This window comes from Lissotriton vulgaris, chromosome 8 (genome assembly GCF_964263255.1).
Source record: "Lissotriton vulgaris chromosome 8, aLisVul1.2, whole genome shotgun sequence".
NCBI classification, from domain to species: domain Eukaryota; kingdom Metazoa; phylum Chordata; class Amphibia; order Caudata; family Salamandridae; genus Lissotriton; species Lissotriton vulgaris.
Genome location: NC_141696.1, coordinates 1421093026 through 1421113623, shown reverse-complemented (window position 1 = coordinate 1421113623; position 20598 = coordinate 1421093026). Strand labels below are relative to the sequence as shown.

At 44.5% G+C, this 20598-nt stretch overlaps 1 protein-coding gene across 1 annotated transcript in view; it reads right to left on the bottom strand.

Moving 5' to 3' along the window:
• LOC147698856 (uromodulin-like 1) overlaps positions 1–20598 on the bottom strand; it is a 569037-nt gene that overhangs the window by 370875 nt on the left and 177564 nt on the right. The window contains exon 4 of the mRNA XM_086935447.1: positions 3979–4100. Coding sequence (XP_086791573.1) covers positions 3979–4100 — 122 coding nt within the window. The remainder of the gene's footprint in view (positions 1–3978; positions 4101–20598) is intronic.

Sequence of the window (20598 nt, the reverse complement as noted above, 5' to 3'; positions counted from 1 at the left end):
CTCGGTGGGGATCCAATTGAAGATATTTCGGTGCAGGCGTAGCATGTGGAAGCAGGATGATGAGACATCGTTGATCTGGCGGCTCATGGTGGGCAAGGAGTCAAGGATGATTCTGAGGTTTCGTGAGTGGTCTGTGGGTTGGATGGTTCCAAGTGCTACGGCCAACCAGGAGTCATCCCAGGCAGAAGGGGTGTAGCCCAGGATGAGTACTTTGGTCTTCTCTGAGTAGAGCTTGTGGCAGCAGTTCTTCAGCCAGGTTTCAACAGCCTTCATCCCGTCTTGAAAATTGTTCTTGGTGACTGTTGGTTCCTTTGTGAGGCAGAGAATCAGCTGGGTGTCTTTGACATAGGAGATGATGCTGAGTCCATGGTTCCTGATTGTGGCTGCGAGTGGGGAAAAATAGATGTTGAGGAGAGTGGGGCTCAGGGAGGAGCACTTAGGCACTCCGCAGCTCATCTCTGTAGGTTCAGAGTGTAACGGTGATAGTCTGACTCAGTGTTCGACCGGTGAGTTAAGAGCTTTGTTGTGGAGATCGGTATCGCGGAGTCTTGTGTTTAGGGTGCGGTTGGAGACAGTATTCAAGGTGACCGAGAGTTCTAGAAGGATGAAGGCTGCAGTTTTGCCTCGATCAAGAAGGGTGCGTACTTCGTCTGTGGCGGCGGGGAGAGTGGTCTTGGTGCTGTAAGCGCTTTAGAAGCCAGATTGGGAGATGTTCAGGATATGGTTCACTTCAATAAACTTGGAAAGTTGAGCGTTGGTCATTGCCTTGTTTTGTCTTGTATTTTCTGTCAAGATTACCAAACAGTAGGGGTGGGCATAATTCAGAATTCTACAGAGTTACAGAAAAACACTGCGAGATTCCACGGAATTCTGCCAACCAGCGGAACATATGCTGCTCACGCTGCAATTTAGCATTGGTACTTTGAAAATCACCTGTGAATGGCACCATGCGATGTGCTACAGCACGCAGCCATTTGAGGTGATTTTGCTGCCGTTCAAGTAGAATGTCTATTTGAGCAGAGAATCTACTTGAGCAGGAGAATAGCTACTCAAATGGCAGCCCTCTCTGACTGCGACCAGTCACATCCGCTGGCATTATAAAATGCCACCATAAAGCTCCATGGTGACTGGAAATTGTGGCAGGGCCTGGCAAATCTCACCCGCTTTCGCAAGCACGTGTGGAGCCTTGCGTTGTTCCTGTGAAAAACGAAGAGCAGAATAAATCTGCCTGTGTTACAAGCATAATGCGGAGTTACCCAAATACAGCCAATTCCAAGAGTGGAATTATAATTCCGCCCAGCCCTACCAAGCAGCTGTTCTGTGATGTTCCAGGGCTGCTGTTGGCACTGTTCTGAACCAGTGTCTCAGGTGTCTTATCCCTTCCTCCATTTTTCCCTGGGTCACTAATCAATGTATTATTATTTAGCACTTCGGATAGGATAGGTAAACAGTTGAGGCAGACAGCTATATCCTTTACCTTTTGGGATTTAATCCTTAAACAAAACCATGACAGTAATGTATGTCATTTCTTCCTAGTGTGGAATTATACCAATTAAAGGAAGTACCTTACCAGAGTCATCTGTGCCAGACACAAAGAAGTCCCTGCGTAACCTGGCTGACCACATACGATGTAACTTTGGAACACCAGGTTTTTGTAGAAAGTCTTAATTGAGCCAGCTCTTGCATTCTGCTCACGCTGTGTTCCTCTGCATGTTTTAGGCGACTGTACCCGCTTTTCTGTTATTTTCCACAAAGCTATTATTTTGTGTAAAAATAGAATTTCATCAGTTAACCGGATCACCAAAAAGCCCCCACAATGTACAGCTCATAACAATGCAGAAGACATTGCAAATCAACACCGGACAACATGACTGCCCTCAAGCTCGCCACCCGAAAACACCACCAACTGATTCACGCCACCAAGAATACTGCATTCAAGGAACGACTGGACAACAACGCACACAACAGCAAGGAACTCTTCAACATCGTTAAAGAGCTCTCCAACCCCAACGCCGGAAACAACAACATCACCCCCCGCAAGACCTCTGCAACTCCCTCGCCTCCTACTTCCACAACAAGATCGCGGACATACACGACAGCTTCTGCACTCAACCGACGCACGCCACGACCGAACCACCGCCCTCCACCACCACCCTCCACGCCTGGACCCCGGTCAGCACCGAAGAGACCGTCCGCGCGATGAACTCCATCCACTCCGGATCTCCGACCGACCCCTGCCCTCACCACGTCTTCAACAGGGCCGACGTTGTCATCGCACCCCACCTGCGGGACATCATCAACACCTCCTTCGACACCGCCACCTTCCCGGAGAGCTGGAAGCACGCCGAACTCAGCGATCTACTAAAGAAGCCATCAGCCGACCCCACCGACCTCAAGAATTACCGCCCCATCTCGCTGCGCCCGTTTCCGGCTAAAGTCATCGAGAATACCATCAACAAGCAGCTGGCCACCTTCCTCGAGACAAACGGATCCCTCGACCTCTCGCAGTCTGGCTTCCGAGCCAACCACAGCACCGAAACCGCCTTGATCGCAGCGACCGAAGACATACGAACCCTGCTCGACAACGGAGAAACAGCGGCCCTCATCCTCCTTGACCTCTCCGCGGCCTTCGACACTGTATGCCACCGCACCCTAGTGCAGCGCCTCAGCAACATCGGAATCCAGGAAAAGGCATTGGAGTGGATCATCTCCTTCCTCACCGGAAGGACACAGAGTGTCTGCCTCCCCCCGTTCAGATCAGAAGCCACCGAAGTCATCTGTGGCGTTCCTCAAGGCTCCTTGCTCAGCCCAACCCTCTTCAACGTCTACATGAGCCCCCTCGCAGCCATCGCATGCCAGCACAACCTCAACATCATCTCCTACACCGACGACACCCAGCTGATCCTCTCCCTCACCAACGACCCCGCCACCGCCAGAGCCAACCTTCACAAAGGGATGAAAGAGGTAGCCGAATGGATGAAGAACAGCCGCCTGAAACTGAATTCAGACAAGACGGAAGTCCTCATCCTGGGATCCTCACCCTCCGCCTGGGACGACTCCTGGTGGCCCGCCGCCCTAGGCAGCGCACCCAAACCAACAGACCACGCACGCAACCTGGGCTTCATCCTGGACTCCTCCCTCTCCATGACCAGACAAGTCAACGCTGTCTCCTCGTCGTGCTTCAACATGCTGCGCATGCTACGTAAGATCTTCCAGTGGATCCCCACCGAGACAAGGAAGACGGTCACCCAGGCCCTCGTCACCAGCCGTCTGGACTACGGCAACTCCCTCTACGCCAGAACCACCGCCAAACTCCAGAAGAGACTCCAGCGGATCCAGAACGCCTCAGCAAGTTCATCCTGGACATCCCCCGTCGCAATCACATCTCCAGACACCTGAAAGACCTGCACTGGCTCCTGGTCAACAAGAGAATCACCTTCCGCCTCCTCACCCATGCACACAAAGCCCTACACAACCAAGGACCAGGATACCTCAACAACCTCCTCAACTTCTACGCTCCCAAACGCCAGCTTCGATCGACCGGCCACGCCCTCGCCACCGTACCCCCCATCCGAAGAGCCACCACAGGGGGAAGGGCCTTCTCCTACTTCGCCGCCAAGACCTGGAACTCCCTCCCGACTCACCTCCTTCTGACCCAGGACCACCTCCCCTTCAGGAAGCAGCTCAAAACCTGGCTGTTCGAGCAGTAGCGGACCCCCCTCACTCCCACCCCCAGCGCCTTGAGACCCTCCGGGTGAGTAGTGCGCTTTATAAATGCCTTGATTGATTGATTGATTGATTGATTTCACCCATTTTCAGTGGTTCGCACTCACCAACAATCCTATGCGCTTGTATGTCACGTGGGGCACATCTGCCAGGATATCTTTATCTCAGTACATTGAGCTGTTATCGTTACCTCTGGCTCTCTCCAGTACTCAGAGTTGGGTGGAAACACATCATTAGCAGTCGCATACATACCATGGAGTGCAAAAGGCGTGTGTGGTTCATAAACTGGGGATCCAGCCTCCTCAGTTCTACAAACTCCATTTTCACATCCACAGTGGCGTTGTACCAGTATTTTGTCCTGTTATTCACTGGAGCTGCAAATGAAATATAGAAAGGGGTTTTAGTGTACCTTTGTCCACATTCATGTGGTTGGTGTGGTGGCTTCAATAGGGCTAAGCAAATAAGAGAGTTCAGGACGAACAAAGTTACAAAGAAATCATGTGTAAGTGTCAGGGTTTATTTAAGCAAAGCATAACATTAGAGATGGCGATCTTAAGTGGATGAATAGATGTTTGTTTATATAATGTAAGTGTGAATAAAATCACAAAAATGACCCGAGAAGGTCTATACCACTAAATACAATTGACATATAGAGTAAAAAAGCAGACAGGAGAAACTAGTAGGCTAGTTACTAAAATGACAGAGACAGTGCCATATGAATAGAAACCGAAAGGTTAAAAAACAAATGTGCAAATGGCAAGGAAAAACAGACTTTATTGCTGAAAAAAGCTGGTGATAATCCAGATGCGTCTTCACTCTATTTTGCATCACACACACAGCCTTCAATTCCACCTTCCCCAGCCCCCACCTCCCAGAATCCCAAGCACAAGAGATTCAGACCTCAGGAGACAAGAGTCTGTTTGGAGCACAAAGACCCCCTAGATGCACACCCTCATATTCCACAGATAAAAGATGCTTTAAGAACCATTGTCTGGCTGTGCTACCTGTGTACTCAACACTATTCCACCCTGAACTCCGACATGCTCATTCTTTGTTCGCTTCTAGCAAGAGTCAAACTGTTGCTGTTCTATAGGCATATGCAGACAGAGGCTACCAAGTTAGTAATGTTAAGGTTTCGCCTGCACAGCGCATGTGTTGTGTTTGTGAAATCTCTTGTATTTAATATATATTAAAAGGGGGCTCTTATCAGTTCCCATAGCCAAATTACTGTGCTCATTCACTTTTGTGTTGAACTTTTCATTTTGTTAACTTCCCCTGGCTGCACCTATTTACAATACATATACTAAAGCTTCTCACACTGTTTAAGCCCCATTCACTGCCAAGATAAGATCTCTTCCCACGGAAAAGGCAGAGAGCTTCTAACAGTATGCTGGAATGCTTGCTTATTATTACTTAGTTGTCTAAAGCAGATGCTTTAATCTTAGAGCATTTGTAGCATTTCCTATTCATGCCTCAGTACCTTGCTTTGCGTTTGTAGGCATTATCAGATTCATTTTTTCACCTTAATCTATTTGGTCATTAAGATCAAATTCTCAATGTTGTAATAAACATTGTGCATTAAAAATAAAGTTAATATACAAGAGCTATACTATATTTTATTACTAAACAGGCAGCTATAAGTGCATTTACCTTGCAGACAACAGGGTCATGATTTGAATGGTGCAGCAGGTGCAGTAGCACAGGGCTCAAAAGTTGTCAGAACTCCTCTAAACACATAATATTGCTATGTTTGACTACTAAACGGGATTCACCGTTGCAGTTACCTTGCAATTCAAATGTATTTGAATTGAATAGTGCAGCAGCTGCAGTGTTTCCGTGGCCAAAATCTCTAGGGACCCCACTAGACCCATATTATTACTACATTTTACTACTAAACAAGACAGTCACAAGTGCATTTATCTACCATGCAATAGGGTCATGATTTGAATAGTGCAACAGGTGCAGTAGCACCAGAACCAAAAGCTCTAGGCACCCCTCTAACACCTAATATTGCTATATTTTACTATTAAATAGGCAGTCACAAGTGAAGTTACCTTTCAGACAACAGGGTCATGATGTAAATGTTGCAGCAGGTGCTGTGGCCCTGGGCCCAAAAGTTGTCAGAACTCTTCTAAACACCTAATATTGCTATATTTTACTGCTATACAGGCAGACACAATTGCAGTTACCTTGCAGTTATAAGTGGCTTGATTTGAATGGTACAGCAGGTGCAGTGGCACCAAGGCTAAAAGCTTAAGGGACCCCGCTAAATGTAGAATATTGCTACATGTTACTACTGAGCAGGTAGTCACAAGTGCAGTTATCCAGCAGGCACCAGGGACATAATGTCAATGGTGCTGCAAGTGGAGTGGCACTGGGCCAAAGGTTGTCAGAACTCCTCTAAACACCAAATATTGCTATATTTAACTACTAAATAAGCAGTCATAAGTGTAGTTACCTTGCAGGCACTAGGGTATGATTTCAATGGTGCAGCAGGTGCATTAAAACCAGGGACCAGAGCTCTAGGAACCCCTCTAAACACCAAACATTGCAATATTGTATTACTAAACAGGAAGTCAACAATTGGGTCATGATTTGAATGGTGCAGCAGGTGCAGGCCAATGTTGTCATAACTCCGCTAAACACCAAATATTGCTATATTTTACTACTAAACAGGCAGTCACAAATGATGTTATCTTGCAGGTACAAGGGACACGATTTGAATGGTTTAGCAGGTGCAGTGGCACCATGCCCAAAAGTTGTCAGAACTTCTCTAAACACATAATATTGCTATTACATCAGTTCTTTCTATTATTTCCTTCTTTCATTTTTCAAAATGTTGCTATTACTTACCAGCATTATACCATTATTAACAGCACAATATAGTGTCTTTTAGTACATAAACATGTCATCACTTTGACAGTCTCTGTAACTTATATTGTACAACTACTAAGCACTTACAACAAAAACTGCTTATTATTAATCACATCGGCAAAACCTAATGCATTTACCAATGCTTGTTTTCCTCCTTATTTCACTAATCCCCATTAAATAATAGTACCTAGCCTCAGTCCATGCTTGATAAATGTAACATTTTCCTTTCATTCCTATTTTTGTGTATGATTATATTGTAGGGATGGCACAACTGAGGAACCCTGCGGCACAGAGAGAGTAGGATGGACTGGAATGAGACCCGAGTGATTGCCAGTGACAGATTATTTTAACCATTCCATCAATCCCATTGTTGGCAGTTATATTTCCCTTTCTTTGTATTTAATACACAGTGACGATTCTCTGCTTAATCATCGCTCCATGAAATGATACATATTTTCTACCACTTGCTTAGAAAACAAAAGCACATGCTCTGCTCCATTGTGTATTGTTAACGATTTACTATGTAAAATTTAAGCATGACACTAACATCGTAAAGTGATGTGATGGCCGGCTGGGATTGGAGTGCACTACATGAAACTCAATTATAAAACAAAAATAAATATATATAGCAAAAGTAAACAAGTTTGCTTCAACAGCAGAAACAGAAAGAGAAAGATACACTGCAAAGGGGAAAAGTAAACGTTGGGACATCCTGAAAACCTGTAAAATACAGTAGGGACAAAAAGGCCAGGGTGCACTCTGTGGTACTTTGTTTCCTTAAGAAACGATGGCTCACAATCTAAAGGAGAGTGAAGTACATCAGTGAACAGAGTTTCAACTCTATCCCCCTTTAGCTCCTACTTCTTGGGCAGTCTCCATTGCACCTCCACAGCCGCCAGGGAACCGCCGTTCTCTGACAGTGGTGCAGCCGAGAGGGCTTAATATGCTGGTGGTGCCGCTGCGGCACTGCCATTGATATTACACGTTTCAGGACCCTCAGCTGTGTCATGAAGGTCTTTCCTCCATGAAAGGCTGGCAGTCGCAGAAACAAAAGAGGCCCTACAGGGCACCCTGTTGCCCATGTGCATGAGTATGCATGCAGGGGGGGCACAACATGTGTTCATGCACCCCGGTTCCTGCATGGGCAGGAACTTTTTTTGGCATTCCAATTGTGGTGCCCTTATGCAGAGGCACCGCCATGGTGCTGCCAAAAAAAGCCGTCCAGAAACGAGGAAACTCGTAATCTAGCGGGCAGTGAGTCCACGGGTTTGGCGGTGCGTGGGCGGGCTGCCGGTATGACAGTCCGTTCCCACACTGCCAAACTCGTAATCAGACCGTAAGTGTGCATGTGGAGCACAGTGTTCTGCATTCGCAGGCCAAATATATGATACAATGAGCTTGACTGAAGCAGCTGGTTCACGACCAGTAAGAAACTATGGGGCATATTACCAAGGGTGGCGATATTGATTTATCGCCACTTTAGCGGCCGTTTTCGGCCGCTAAGCGACGATAATTCTATCGCCCTATTACCAAGCTGTCGCTAACACCAGTTAGAGACAGCTTGTAGGCGATAGCGAGCGGTTTGGGGCCCGCTTTGCATGTCAGCGTTATTTATCGCTAATGACATGCAAAGTGGGCGTACCCAACCCGTTAGCGACTGACAGCAGTCGCTAACATCGCTATCGCCTATTACCAAGAAAGGCGAAGCGATGGAAATATTCGAGCTAAGCGCGAATATTGCCAAACGCTAACGCCTACTAATACCAGTTCTTAGCCATGTTATCCAATGGGAGGTGGATAACATGGCTAACAGCATTTGCACGCTAATGCGTGAACACTGCGGGTTTTCCAGCGATATTCACGCTAACGCCTGCAATATTATCGCTTTTGAGATAAACGTTGGTAATAGGACGTTATCTCAGCGATAATATTGGGCAAAGAGCGGTGTTAAAAAAACTAACGCTAAGCTCAGTTAGCGATAAATATCACTAACTGTTGGTAATATGCCCCTATGTACTGTGCATGTGTCAAAGTGGACGTTCTCACACTTGCACCAAGGTGTGCTATACAAGCACACTAGAAAATCCAGAATAAGCCAGCATAGCCCTCCACCACTGTCATCACCCACTCTGATGGAGGAGAGGTGACTTCGCAGGATGGACAGGAGCAGTCAAAACAAAAGATAACGTGATTACCACTGGGGAGAGGCAGGTAACACGCCACAGTGGCTCGGACGTTTGTTTGTATTGCAAAATGCAGCACTCACTTGCCCACTCCATATTGCACCAAGTATTACATTTCAGCGCTGCAGCCACCTTAGGAATAGGGAAGTGTCAGAGCATGAAGCCATGTTGTACAAGCCCTGTTCTTGCTGGCACATGGAGCTTAATGTGCATTTGTCTTTTTTTCAGAGGCGCCACAACTGTTGGAGCGTGTGGTGCCACAGAAGGAGATGCTGTGGGAGATATACGCAGGCAGGCTTCTTCAGGGGCAGTGGGCAATAAAAAAGCACCTCTATTGCAGTTAATTTGGGAAGGCGGGAAATGGTATTGGGAGGATCTTAGGAAATCAGGGTTTACTGGGTTCCAATTGTGAGAGCTGGAGTCTTGTACTTATGGTGTCCTGGGACACCTTACTATTGTATCCAAAATGAGCACCAAGTAGCCCCTTAAGCACTTGACCCTAAGACAGAACAGTCCTAGGGTTACTCAGTGTAGTGATACAATGCCGCTATTCTGTAAAGCACAGAATAAGACATAATAAATCAAAGTTTTGCCAGTGTGTTTTTTTTTAACCCCTTGAATGCTGATGACGGCCCCCAGCCGTAATGCACTACGGCGCTCGTGTGCTGATGACGGCTGGAGGCCCTTCATAAACCCGCCTACTTGCGATTTTGCCGCACAGGCGCAGAATCACTGCCGCATGCAAGCGGTTAAAGTACTTTAAATCCTCCACAACTGAATGCTAAACACAAAACTACAAATGCAGACAATGAAACACTTCTGAACTAGAACTGCCCAGAATTAGAGATCTGTGTTAGAAGGTCTCTCAGTGTTAAACAATTTAACACCCCTTCCTATAGTGTTGGTCATGGAGTTCACAATGCAAAGCCCCTTGATACGGCATTTGTCACAGAGTTCACATTTTAAAACCCTCTATTGCTTTTTTCAGAGAGTTTATATTTGAAAATGTCTTTCTATTGATTTTGTTAGAGATTACAAAGTAAATCCCCTCACCCTTCTTGTTGCCACAGGTTAAAACATGCGAAACCCTTTCTTACTGTATTTGACACAGGGTATAAGTTGACATTATCTCAGTAATGAGCAAAGGAACTACTTTATAGGTTGATTTACACTCTGCCTGCCCAATCAAATGCCCGTAAAGAAGATGATCAACAAGGTGGCAGAACCAAAGCCCAGGGGCCACCTTATTTCCTCGATTCTAACTGAGAACCATGTACACACCTTTAGGATTTAAGCAACAGAATAGCGAGGCAGAGCAGCTCAAGGTGTACTTATGCAGGTTGTGGGGAGGGGGGATAGAAACGCAAAATTGTGCACAATAACAGTTCCTAAATAGTGCCAACCACTGCTTGAAAACCAGTACTCTCTAGCCCTTCATACACTAAAAAAAAGTTATAAGAAGGCCCCTTCCTATTAGTTGACATTGTGGTCTGTGTGAACAATGTCTGCATCAATTAGGAACAATGGATCTTTTCTATAGGTGGGTTACCATAATTGCTTTCCAATCAAATCACTGTAAAGAGGAAGATTTAAAAAAGGGGTGGAGCCAAACCTCCTCTTTCTGTACTGCTTGTTTTGAAATATATCTTTTCTAATTGCATTAGGTCTCATAATTTGCAAACGTTATCTCTGGCTAGACCTACAGGACAGATGTGTCCCAATACTGCTAATTTGGGTACCCTGTTAAAAGTGTTGGGTGCATACTCCTTTTAGAGTTAAAATGAAAGAGCGCCACTTATGTTTAGCCTCAAACCAGGTGAAACAAAAGGTATCCATTGGTGTCTGGCATTATTAAAACTTACTAAGTCCCTAATGGACCTTATTTCACAATGGTTGGTGATGTACCCACCTGCAATCTCTGTCCCTTTTAGTCAGTGTCAAAATGAAGAGTCTGTTAACCAGTTAACCAGAGTGATTCCCTACTGCTTACAAAATTCACTGGGGACCACTGCTGAGAGCAATAAGCAATTTGTGAGCCGCTACCCACCTGCCAATTGTTGCATAAATCCCGTAGAAGGTTGTAGTTTAATAACTGCAAGATTTCATGAAGATTCATAAGTGTCTGGCAAGTTAGCAATAAGGGCTTTCACCAAGATAGCGAGATAGAAGGTGCAGCGCTATTTTCTGTAGATGAACTCCTGTGAATAATGGTTCGAGGCTTCCAGGCAATATTGGTGCTTTTTGTACTTTCTACACTATGCAACAAAGTGGCCCATCCTCTGTTTTGAGACAGGCTGTCTTCAGTTCAGGGGAATTTGGCTGGGACCCTATAATTTTTCTAGTGATGTCCCTAACAAGTAACCCTGACCATTCCAAATTGTTCTTATATAAAAAAAATGTTATCCTCATTTTGCGCATGATTGTATAAGGAGTACAGAGGGGAACTTTAAGACCTCCACTTTTTCCTTCACTCTTTTTTTTATTTCCTTACTGTGCCGGCCACGAAGAGTATCCCTTTGGTGGATCTGTCTTGTTTTATCCTCTTATATCCTTTACCATATTCAATAATTCTTAGCGAATGGGTGAGAGCAAGCCATCCTGGCTACTCAGCGGGAATTATTCCCGTCTGAATTATTGTCACCGCTTTAATCATCGGACATATTGGTTCTTAGTCAGGTTCTCTTGTTGCCTTACTTATTACTAGTATATTAATTTTCCCAAATCTCCCAGGAGTTAAATTTTTTGGAGGGTTTTCCTTTCCTATCTAGTTTATTTGTCGTAATTATAGAATTTAGCCAATCCTCATATAGAGGTGGTACTGGTTTAACCCAATTCAGGCATATTTCTCTTCTTGCGGGAAGCATCAATACAAATAGCAGATTTTCTTGTTTTTTGGTCAACCATTCATCACTTACATTAAACTTGGTACATATCCCAAAAATAATTAGTGTTGTACTTACTTTTAGATGATTTCCCAATATCCGACATATCATATTACCTACTTCCTGCCAGAAAAGTTCCAATCGTGGGCAGCCTTTGAACATATGTAGGTCATCCGCTTTTTCAAGCCCGCACTTAGGGCAGGACTTTATACTTGCTCCTTTGAATTTTGACAGTCTTTTGGGTGTCCAGTATGCCCTATGCAGTGTAAATAATTGATTTATCTTTAAACGTGCCGGTTTGATGATAGACCAGCATTTTTCACATGGTTTCTGCCATAAATTTTGAAGTTCCGGTTCTGTAATATCTTTACTCCATACTGATTCCGATATTGAAACATTTTCTTCTCCTGCATCAATTAGAGCCCAGAACCATTTTGAGATTTCTTTCTTTATTCGGGAGGTTTTAGTAATCTCTTTCTCTATTTCTGTATTTCCTGTTCTTTTCTCCGTCAGAGAGCCTACCCAACTTGTAAGTTGATAGAAATTTGAATTTTGACGGAGTTCCGTTAGTGATTTCTGTAAGATGCTCCCAGGGTTCTAATGAGTTCTCTGTCATCAGTTGGCCCCATTTGTCAATTCCTGCCATTCTTAGTGGAGATGCTAGGGTATCTTTTAAGCATTCAGGAGTGCCTGGGGAATCCCAGATGGGGGCCAAATAGCTGTAATAAGGGATATTTAGGGTACTTCTCATTTGGTACCAGAGTTTCGCTGCGTTGTTTAGTACCTTTAATTTTATCTTTTTAAAGAATTTGGGGTGTCCGAATTTATACAGGAAATGATCGGTTTTGTTTGTCAATATTTGGAGAAATTGGGGATATAGTTCATATTTTTTCGTAAGAGATCTCACATTTTTGAATTGGAAAGATCTACAGTATTCCACAATATCTGGGCTAGCTATTCCTCCTTGTTCTTTTTTCTTTCTTATTTTATTCCAGGCAATCCTTGATCCTTTTGAGGCCCAAATGAAGTTCGCTATTTCCCCCTGAATCTTCTTCAAGTAGTCTCTTTTAAACTCCAGTGGAATAACATTAAAAAGATAGGTACATTTTGGGAGGATCGACGTTTTTACCAATTTTGATCTTCCTATCATGTTTAGAGGTAACTTGTCCCAGACTTTGAGAAGTTTTTTGATCTCAAGTGAAATCCTGTTAAGATTTAATTGGGGGATTTTTTCAAGATCTTTCACTATGGTTATACCCAGATATTTTATTTTATCCTTTGTGTATGGGTTATTCTGTTGTGTATTCCATCTCATTGACTCGGTTTTTGCTTCGTTGGTCAAGTACCCAGCTACTTTTCCAAACTCTGTAATTACCTTGTTTATTGCTGAGAAAGAACTTTGAAAATTTTCTGTAAAAATCATTAGGTCGTCTGCGTAGAGCGCTACTTTTTTAACCCACACCTGATGTTTAAAGGGGACAATTGAATCATTATTTCTGATTGTGTCTGCCAGTGGTTCAATGTACATGTTAAATAGCAGGGGAGACAGAGGGCACCCTTGCCTCGTTCCCCTTTGAATCGCTATGTTATTTGTAAGATTCCCATTAATTAGGATTTTTGCTCTTGGATTTCTATAGATCTCAGTTATCAGATGACTAAAATTTTGACCAAGGTTATATTTGTTAATGACTCCGTTTAGAAAAGACCAATTGACCCGGTCAAAAGCTTTGGTCGCGTCAAAGGTTACTATCGTTAGGGGAATTTTTTCACTAGTTGCTACATCTACTGCAGCAAAAAGTTCATGTGTGATTTCTGCTATTTGCCTCCCTTTTATAAAGCCTTTTTGATCTGGGTGTATCAGCTTTGGCATTACCAGGGCCAGTCTCCCTGCTATTATTTGTGTAAAGATTTTATAATCACAATTTAGAAGGGATATGGGCCTATATGACTCACAAACTGTTGTTTTTTTTCCTGGTTTTAGAATAATGCTGATTATGGCGTCATTCCAGGAGTCTGGGGTTTTACCCTTTTCCCTGTATATTTTGTTTAATAACCTTGTTAATGGGGGGGGCTACAATTTCCCTCAAAACTGAGTAGAGTTGATTTGGGAGGGCGTCTGGTCCAGTTGCTTTTCCTTTTTTCAAAGTTTTCAGGGCCGTTTTTACTTCTTCCGTTGTTATTTCTGTATTTAGCTCTTCGCTTTCTATTTGCGACAACTTTGGGAGGATTAGGGAATCAAGGTATTTTCCTATTTGATCCAAAGAGGGAGAGGAATCTTCCTCATACAGTTTGGAGAAAAAAATTCAAATTCCTGTTTGATTACTGATTCATCAGAGGTTACGCCTAGGTTGTTACTCTGTTGTATACTGGATATTTTATTTCTGGTTTGCTCCATTTTAGTTTTCCAGGCCAATAGTTTCCCACAGCCCTCACCATACTCATGATTTGCTATTTTACTGGCCTCCCACTTCATTTTCACTCTGTCTTCTAGATAGTCTGCCAATTTTTCTTTGAATTCTTTTCTTTCCATCTCTAATGTATTTCTTTTTTCTGAGTTATGTTCTGTGCTAATCAGCGCATCCAATTGGCTTATAGATTCTTCCTTATCTCTGATCTCTTGTTTGACAAGTTTTGATCTGTAAGCACCCAGGCTTATGAGTTTACCTCTAATAACTGCTTTGTATGTGTCCCAAGATATTTGATCTGAAGTGCCTATTCTATTATCTTCAAAGAAATTGGCTGAGGTTATGCTCAATTCTTCCCTTATTATTGGGTCCAGTAATAGAGTGCGGTCTACTGTCCATCGCAGTTGTGGTTTTAAAATTGCTGATTGTAGGGTTAGTTGTACTGCCGAGTGGTCGGAGAGATGTTCTGGTAAATGGTCAAGGTCTTTGATGTTATTGTGTAGATTTTTACTGATCACAAAATAGTCTATTCTGGACTTATGGCCTAATTTTTTATTGTGGAGAGTAAAGGGATGTTCCTTATTTCCTTTCTCTCTCCACATGTCGATCAGCTCTAGATCATTTTTATAGATGCCTAACCATTCCCTCATTTTAGGTAAATTGGATTGTCTTCCTGGTGGGGATCTATCTAGTTTAGGGTCCATAATAATATTAAAATCACCTCCCAATAGTATAGGGTCAGTTGTTGATAAAAGTTCTGTATATAGGTTTTGTAGGGGGTTTGGATCATCAGTGTTTGGACCATAGTATCCGGCTATGATAAAGTTGTTGTCATATATTTTTACTTTTACTAAGGCCCATCTGCCCTTGTTGTCCACTACTTTATGTATGACTTTTACATTGAGTGATTTTTTGAAGAGTATTGCAATCCCCTTAACGTTACAGTTTTGGTTGGTACAAACGTAGGTATCCACCCAGCTCAGAGATTTTATTATTTGCTCCCATTCAGCCTTTAAGAGATGAGTCTCTTGGAGTATGATTACTTCGTTAACTACTGACTTTAAGTATTCAAAGATCCTCCTGCGTCTGCTTGGTGTTCTGAGTCCATTTACGTTCCATGATAAAAATTTAAACTCTTTTGTTACTTTAGCCATGATTTTTTCTTTTTTTGCTGGTTATTTAGTTTCAATTCCATTTTTTCTTGTCGTTCCCTTGCTTTCCTTCTTGCTTTATTGCTGAGGATACATTTTTTCATTTTTTTCCCTAGTTTGCTCCCCACCCACGGTGACTTTTTTGTTTGGTTTTGTATTTTTTTGTGTTTATTTTTGCCCTCCCAGAGGAAGCCTCCTTTCTTTCTCTTGGGCGGTATTGTTCGCCCTATTGAGCTCCATAGTTCTTCTATTTGTTGCACTCCCTATCTTCAAATTATGGTGTGGTCCGTTGCTGTTCCTTTATTTGCTGTATGAAATTTTCCACTTCGCTTGGCTCTCTGATGTTGTGCATTTTGTTCTGCCACATGATTCTCAGTGCCACTGGGAATCTCATCTGAACCGTGGCTCCTAGGGTTTTTAATTCTGCCATGTGTTGCCATAGCTCCCACTGTCTATCCTGGGTGGCTTTTGACATATCTGAGCGGATCCTGAAGGTCCAATTATCTTTCTTTAGTGAACTGCTTTTTAAACCTTCACTTAGAATTCTTTCTTTTAATGTGTATGTTTTAAAGTTTATTAAGATTTTTCTTGGCGTCTTCCTGTCTCTGCTCTTTCTGAAAGGGTCTCGATGTACCCTTTGTATGTCCTCGCTCAGATTTATGTCTTTGGTCCAGGGGAAATACTCCTCAAGCAGAGAGATGGTAAATTTCTTTATGTCTTGTTCTTCCAGGTTCTCAGGCACATTCAGAATCCTTAGGTTGTTCTTTCTTGCTTGATTTTCTAGTGATTCTAATTTTTCTTTAGTGGCTCTATCCGAATCCCTTAATTTCCTGATCTCCTTCTGGTTAGATTCTACTTTTTTGTTAAGGGACACCACCTCTGACTCCACCGCCAACACTCTGTCCCCTAGAGCGTTTACCTGGGGAGGAAGATGGCGGCCGGCTAGAAGGTCCGGTTGAGAGCTCCAAAGTTCGTCTCTACAATTGAAGCAGAATCCAACCTAATCAGAATCCTTCCTAATGGAGATCGTAGCTACAGCAAGGTAACAACGATTGCAATGACTCTATGAAATCTCAGAACAACAGAACACCGAATATATAGAGAGAATCTGAAACGGAGGGAGCTACTCACGCGTGTGATCGGCGTCAGTTTCGGCGTCTGCAAACTGGGGATCTCGAGTGACCTGGAAGAGCAGGAGTAGGGGGATGAGAGACCGCGATTCTCCGGGTCTCGGAAGTATCGATATCAGAGACAAATTTGATGAATTTCCGCACAGGTGGGCGGCGGCCTCGGGTGCACGGCGAGACTGCCTGAGAGTGCACGGCAGAGTGTGTTTCCTCTTCCGGGGGAAGAGCAGCAGTGACAGCGGCAGGAACGGGTGGTCGAGGCTTCAGAGCTCTCACCCAACGCAACAGTGGCAGTGGCTCAATCAGGATTGTTTCCGGGGCAAGTTGGGCAGCGTCACTAGGCAGGGAGAGGTGGTGTCTCAAAGGGAAGAAATAATCCTGGCCAGTCTTCAACATTTTGTATCAGGAATAAGGCAGATTGAGCCGGGGTTTCAAGGCAACGTGAAGACTCCTGGTGACAAAGAGAGGACCGACTCAAGCTTCTGCTGCAACCTCATGAACCAGGTACGAGGGAAGGAAAATAGTCAGGGGGGCATTGCTCTTGATTTAATTGAAGGGTGCAAAGGGGGTAAGCAAGGGGGCGCTTTGAATACGGAGGCTAAAGAAGGTCCAAAAGAAGGTTTTAAAGGGGCATGCTTTGAAAGTAAGGGTGGATCAGAGATGCCAGACTTATTTTCAGAGAAGACAAGAAATAAGGAGGAAGAAAAGGACCAAAAGGAAAGTCAAGAACCCGAAGAAGGAAACAAGATAAAATCGAGCTATTGTCTTAGGAATAGGCAGTTTCCCAAACAATGTTTCCATCAGTCGACTAAACAAGTAGCCATTACAAGCAAAAAGAAAAAAGAGGGGCTCCGTTAATCAAGAGCGACAACCCAAACCTAGAGCAGATAAAGTGAAAATCCTACCCGACCACAAACTCAAAACCACACCCTCGCTGAGGTCTTTTTTTAAAGTGCAGCAACCCTCACGAGCACCCGAAAGAAGCTCTTTTACCAAATTATCCCATTCTGAAGACCAACCTGAGAGTAAATTCGATAAAATCCCGAGAATGAGCACAGAAACAACTAACACCATAAACCCACAAAGTGAAAGGACAGTAGCTCCAGAGATTCCAGAGATTCAAATGCAGCTAGCCCCAAATGAGTCGGGTACAAGCACTTCTAACTGCCCCCCTTCACAAACCTATCTCGAACAAGCCGGAAAAATCATGGAAAGCCTCATGGAAAAGGTTTTGGAAGAGATGAGAGAGAAATTCATGGTATCTGAATCCAACCAGGTCAAGATTCAAGAAGTCTGCGAGACTTTAGATCATTCCAAATTGTTCTTTCTTCATTGCTCAGTGAGCCACAACAGGGCTCACACCTCTCTGGAGTCATTTTTCAGGTTTAACTTCCCACCTGGTCTATGTTTTCATGCTTATCTTTAAAAATGCTTAATGCATTAATGACTAAGTGCACTTTAATATGCTTCCTTATCCTGCCGTTCCACCCACTGGTGGTCTGTCTGCGTATGAACCACAGCTGAACATAAGTAAGACCAACATTCTCCATCTTACTGGCTTCAGAGGTGATACCAATCTGCCCAACTGATCCACCCTCTCGCCCTGTAAAAGGGTGAGGTTGTCCAATCTGCCAAGAAGGTATAAAATCTAGGCATTGTGCGTGACTACGACATGTCTTTTCAGTAACAAAGATCAAAAGTATAAAGATGTTTAGTCAAATACATACTTTGGAGGTAGATCACAATAGTTTTCTTTATACATATTTGATTATGTCCACCATCTTTGAAAAGACAGCTATTTAACCATGAGTGGATTATAGGTAATTCTACTGGGTTGCCCAAAGACCAAGTTACTAAAATACGTATGGCTCACAATGTGGTGGTCTATTTTAATTCTAGAAACTCTCCGAACCAATAAATCTTGGGATAAAAAATGGGAGAACAGAAACATTAAAGAAAACAGTTCAGGAAGGATGGCAAGTATTAAGGGTAATAGTTATTCTATGGTGGCATAATGAAACGATTAAGGAAAAATGGGGAAAGGAAAGTATTAATTTAAGGAAAGAGGATAAATTGAGTCTCACTTCATGAATATGGAAAAAAGTAAATAAGCCTCTTGCGACCAAAATAATCTGGGATATTTGACACAATAATAAATTAAACAGGAATCTGAGGTTAATCACACCCAAGAAACCCCCATTATTAATCTCAAAGTGATTAATCATCTCAAGAAAGATAAATAGAACACAGAATGCTGCAGTGAGATTGGCATTCTGCTCGGAAAATGGGACTATAGCTGTTAAAAGTGCTACATTAGCTCATCATGGTCTACAGAGTTAGGCATAACATTGGATCTCTTGCTATAAATGTTGGCATGCCCTGGCACCAGACTGCCATCAGAAAAAGCTGTACCCTGCACGTCTTCAGCAGGCCAACTTTATAACAATATTTAGGTTGATACCAGGCCCCTATAAGAGGAATAACATTTATGTTCCAGGCTACAAACAGGGGCGGCCTTAGGCATGTGCATGCTGTGCACCTGCACAGGGCCACCAGACCCCAGGGGCCTCCATGCCAATATATGTCTTTAATATAATAATCCTCTGAGGATGGATACATTTTTGCGTGGCGGCCCCTGGCAGGGATTTGGCGGCTTCCGGCTCTGTTCCACTTCCAAACAACCTGACCCCCACCCCTCTACACTCCGCCCAACCCGGACCCCCTCTTCCGGGGCCCCTACCTACGCTCCCTGCCCAGGGCCGCCATGAGCCTAGAGCCGCCCCTGCTACGAAGACGTGGAGCAGCTTTCTCTCAATTTTGACAATGTCCTTATCAATGCATCAAAACCATGACGATGATGTGTGTTTATGTTTATGTTTATGTATTTATTTTTATATAGCGCATATATCACCGTTCGGTCTCAGAGCGCTTGCTGGGACTAAGGATAGAGAGACAGGGGGCTTTTATCTGGTTTAAAAGAGCCAAGTTTTTTTGGGGGTGGAGCCAAGATGGCGACTGGGACGGCCGCCTAGTCCCTCGGCTCCGAAGACCATCTCCTCCCGCGCCTACATCCTGCCTGTAATCCTGCACTAAAACGGCATATTTGCGGAAATGAAAACCTCCGACCACCGACGGCGAAATCCCGAGGCTCGCGCCTGCTTTAAAACGGGAGAAACATCCAGCAACAGTTCGCGGCCCGCATAAGCCCTGTGACTGGGGCCTCGAGTAGACAGTGAGGCTGGTCACCAAGTGAACAACAGCGGGCGCCGATGACTGAGAGGTGCCGGTCGGATCATGTGTGGCGAAGAACGGCCGACTTTTGACACGCATATCCTGTTTGACGAGGGTTGTGAATCCAAGGCGTGCCTGACAATGTGCTTGGGGTGAATTGCACGATCATAGGAGCCGCGATTGTTCACCCCTGGGAAGCTGTTTGGGCATTGTCCCGCTATCGGCGGGCGACTCCCGAATTTCTGCTCACCTAATATCGAGCAGGGCCTGCTTCCTCACTGACAGTCGTTCATTGCACTATATTGGTTTCGGCGGCCACGAAGGCGGTAGAATGATGCCCGATGCCCCTCTGCGTGCAACTTGGCCCCGATTCAGTGTGGCCCTGCCCGTGAACACGACGGGCAAGACGGAGTGCAGCCTCGAGGAGACTGAGCCACAAAGTGATCGTGGACGTGTGGAGAAGGCAGGCACGATCGAGGGGGGGCACGGGAGAGATCTACACTATGGCGATCTTATGGCTGCTATTGTTGCCCTTCGTTGCAACTTGGAGCAATCTGCCCGAACCGTGGGGAGTAAGATGGATGAGGTCGTTTTTGCAATGGGGCAATCGAGAACGGCTGGTCAACAGATATATAGCGAAATGCCTCATTCTATGCCCGGCTGTAACAAGATGGCGGCCCTAAGCGACACCGGCGGACTTGAGATCCTTAACCCCGGGACGTCTCTTGTTGATGATGTCGAATGCCTGGGACGATGTGTAGACCTTGGAATGGAATTGCGACAGGAGTATTCACCCCGAGCCATGCTTCTAGAGACCCAGGGGCTACTTCAGTTGTGGTTTGACATTGAGACTTCCCCCCCGGCCCTGCTCTGATGTATAACATGTGGAAGATGTGCTTTCGGGCCGGGGCCAATGGACCGGCGGGAAAGGGGCCTGGCCGATGTCCGGCTGCATCAAATCGACACTACGGTGCTGCTGTTTGAGCCCGCCTGGACACTTCCACTCCCCGTACTGGTGG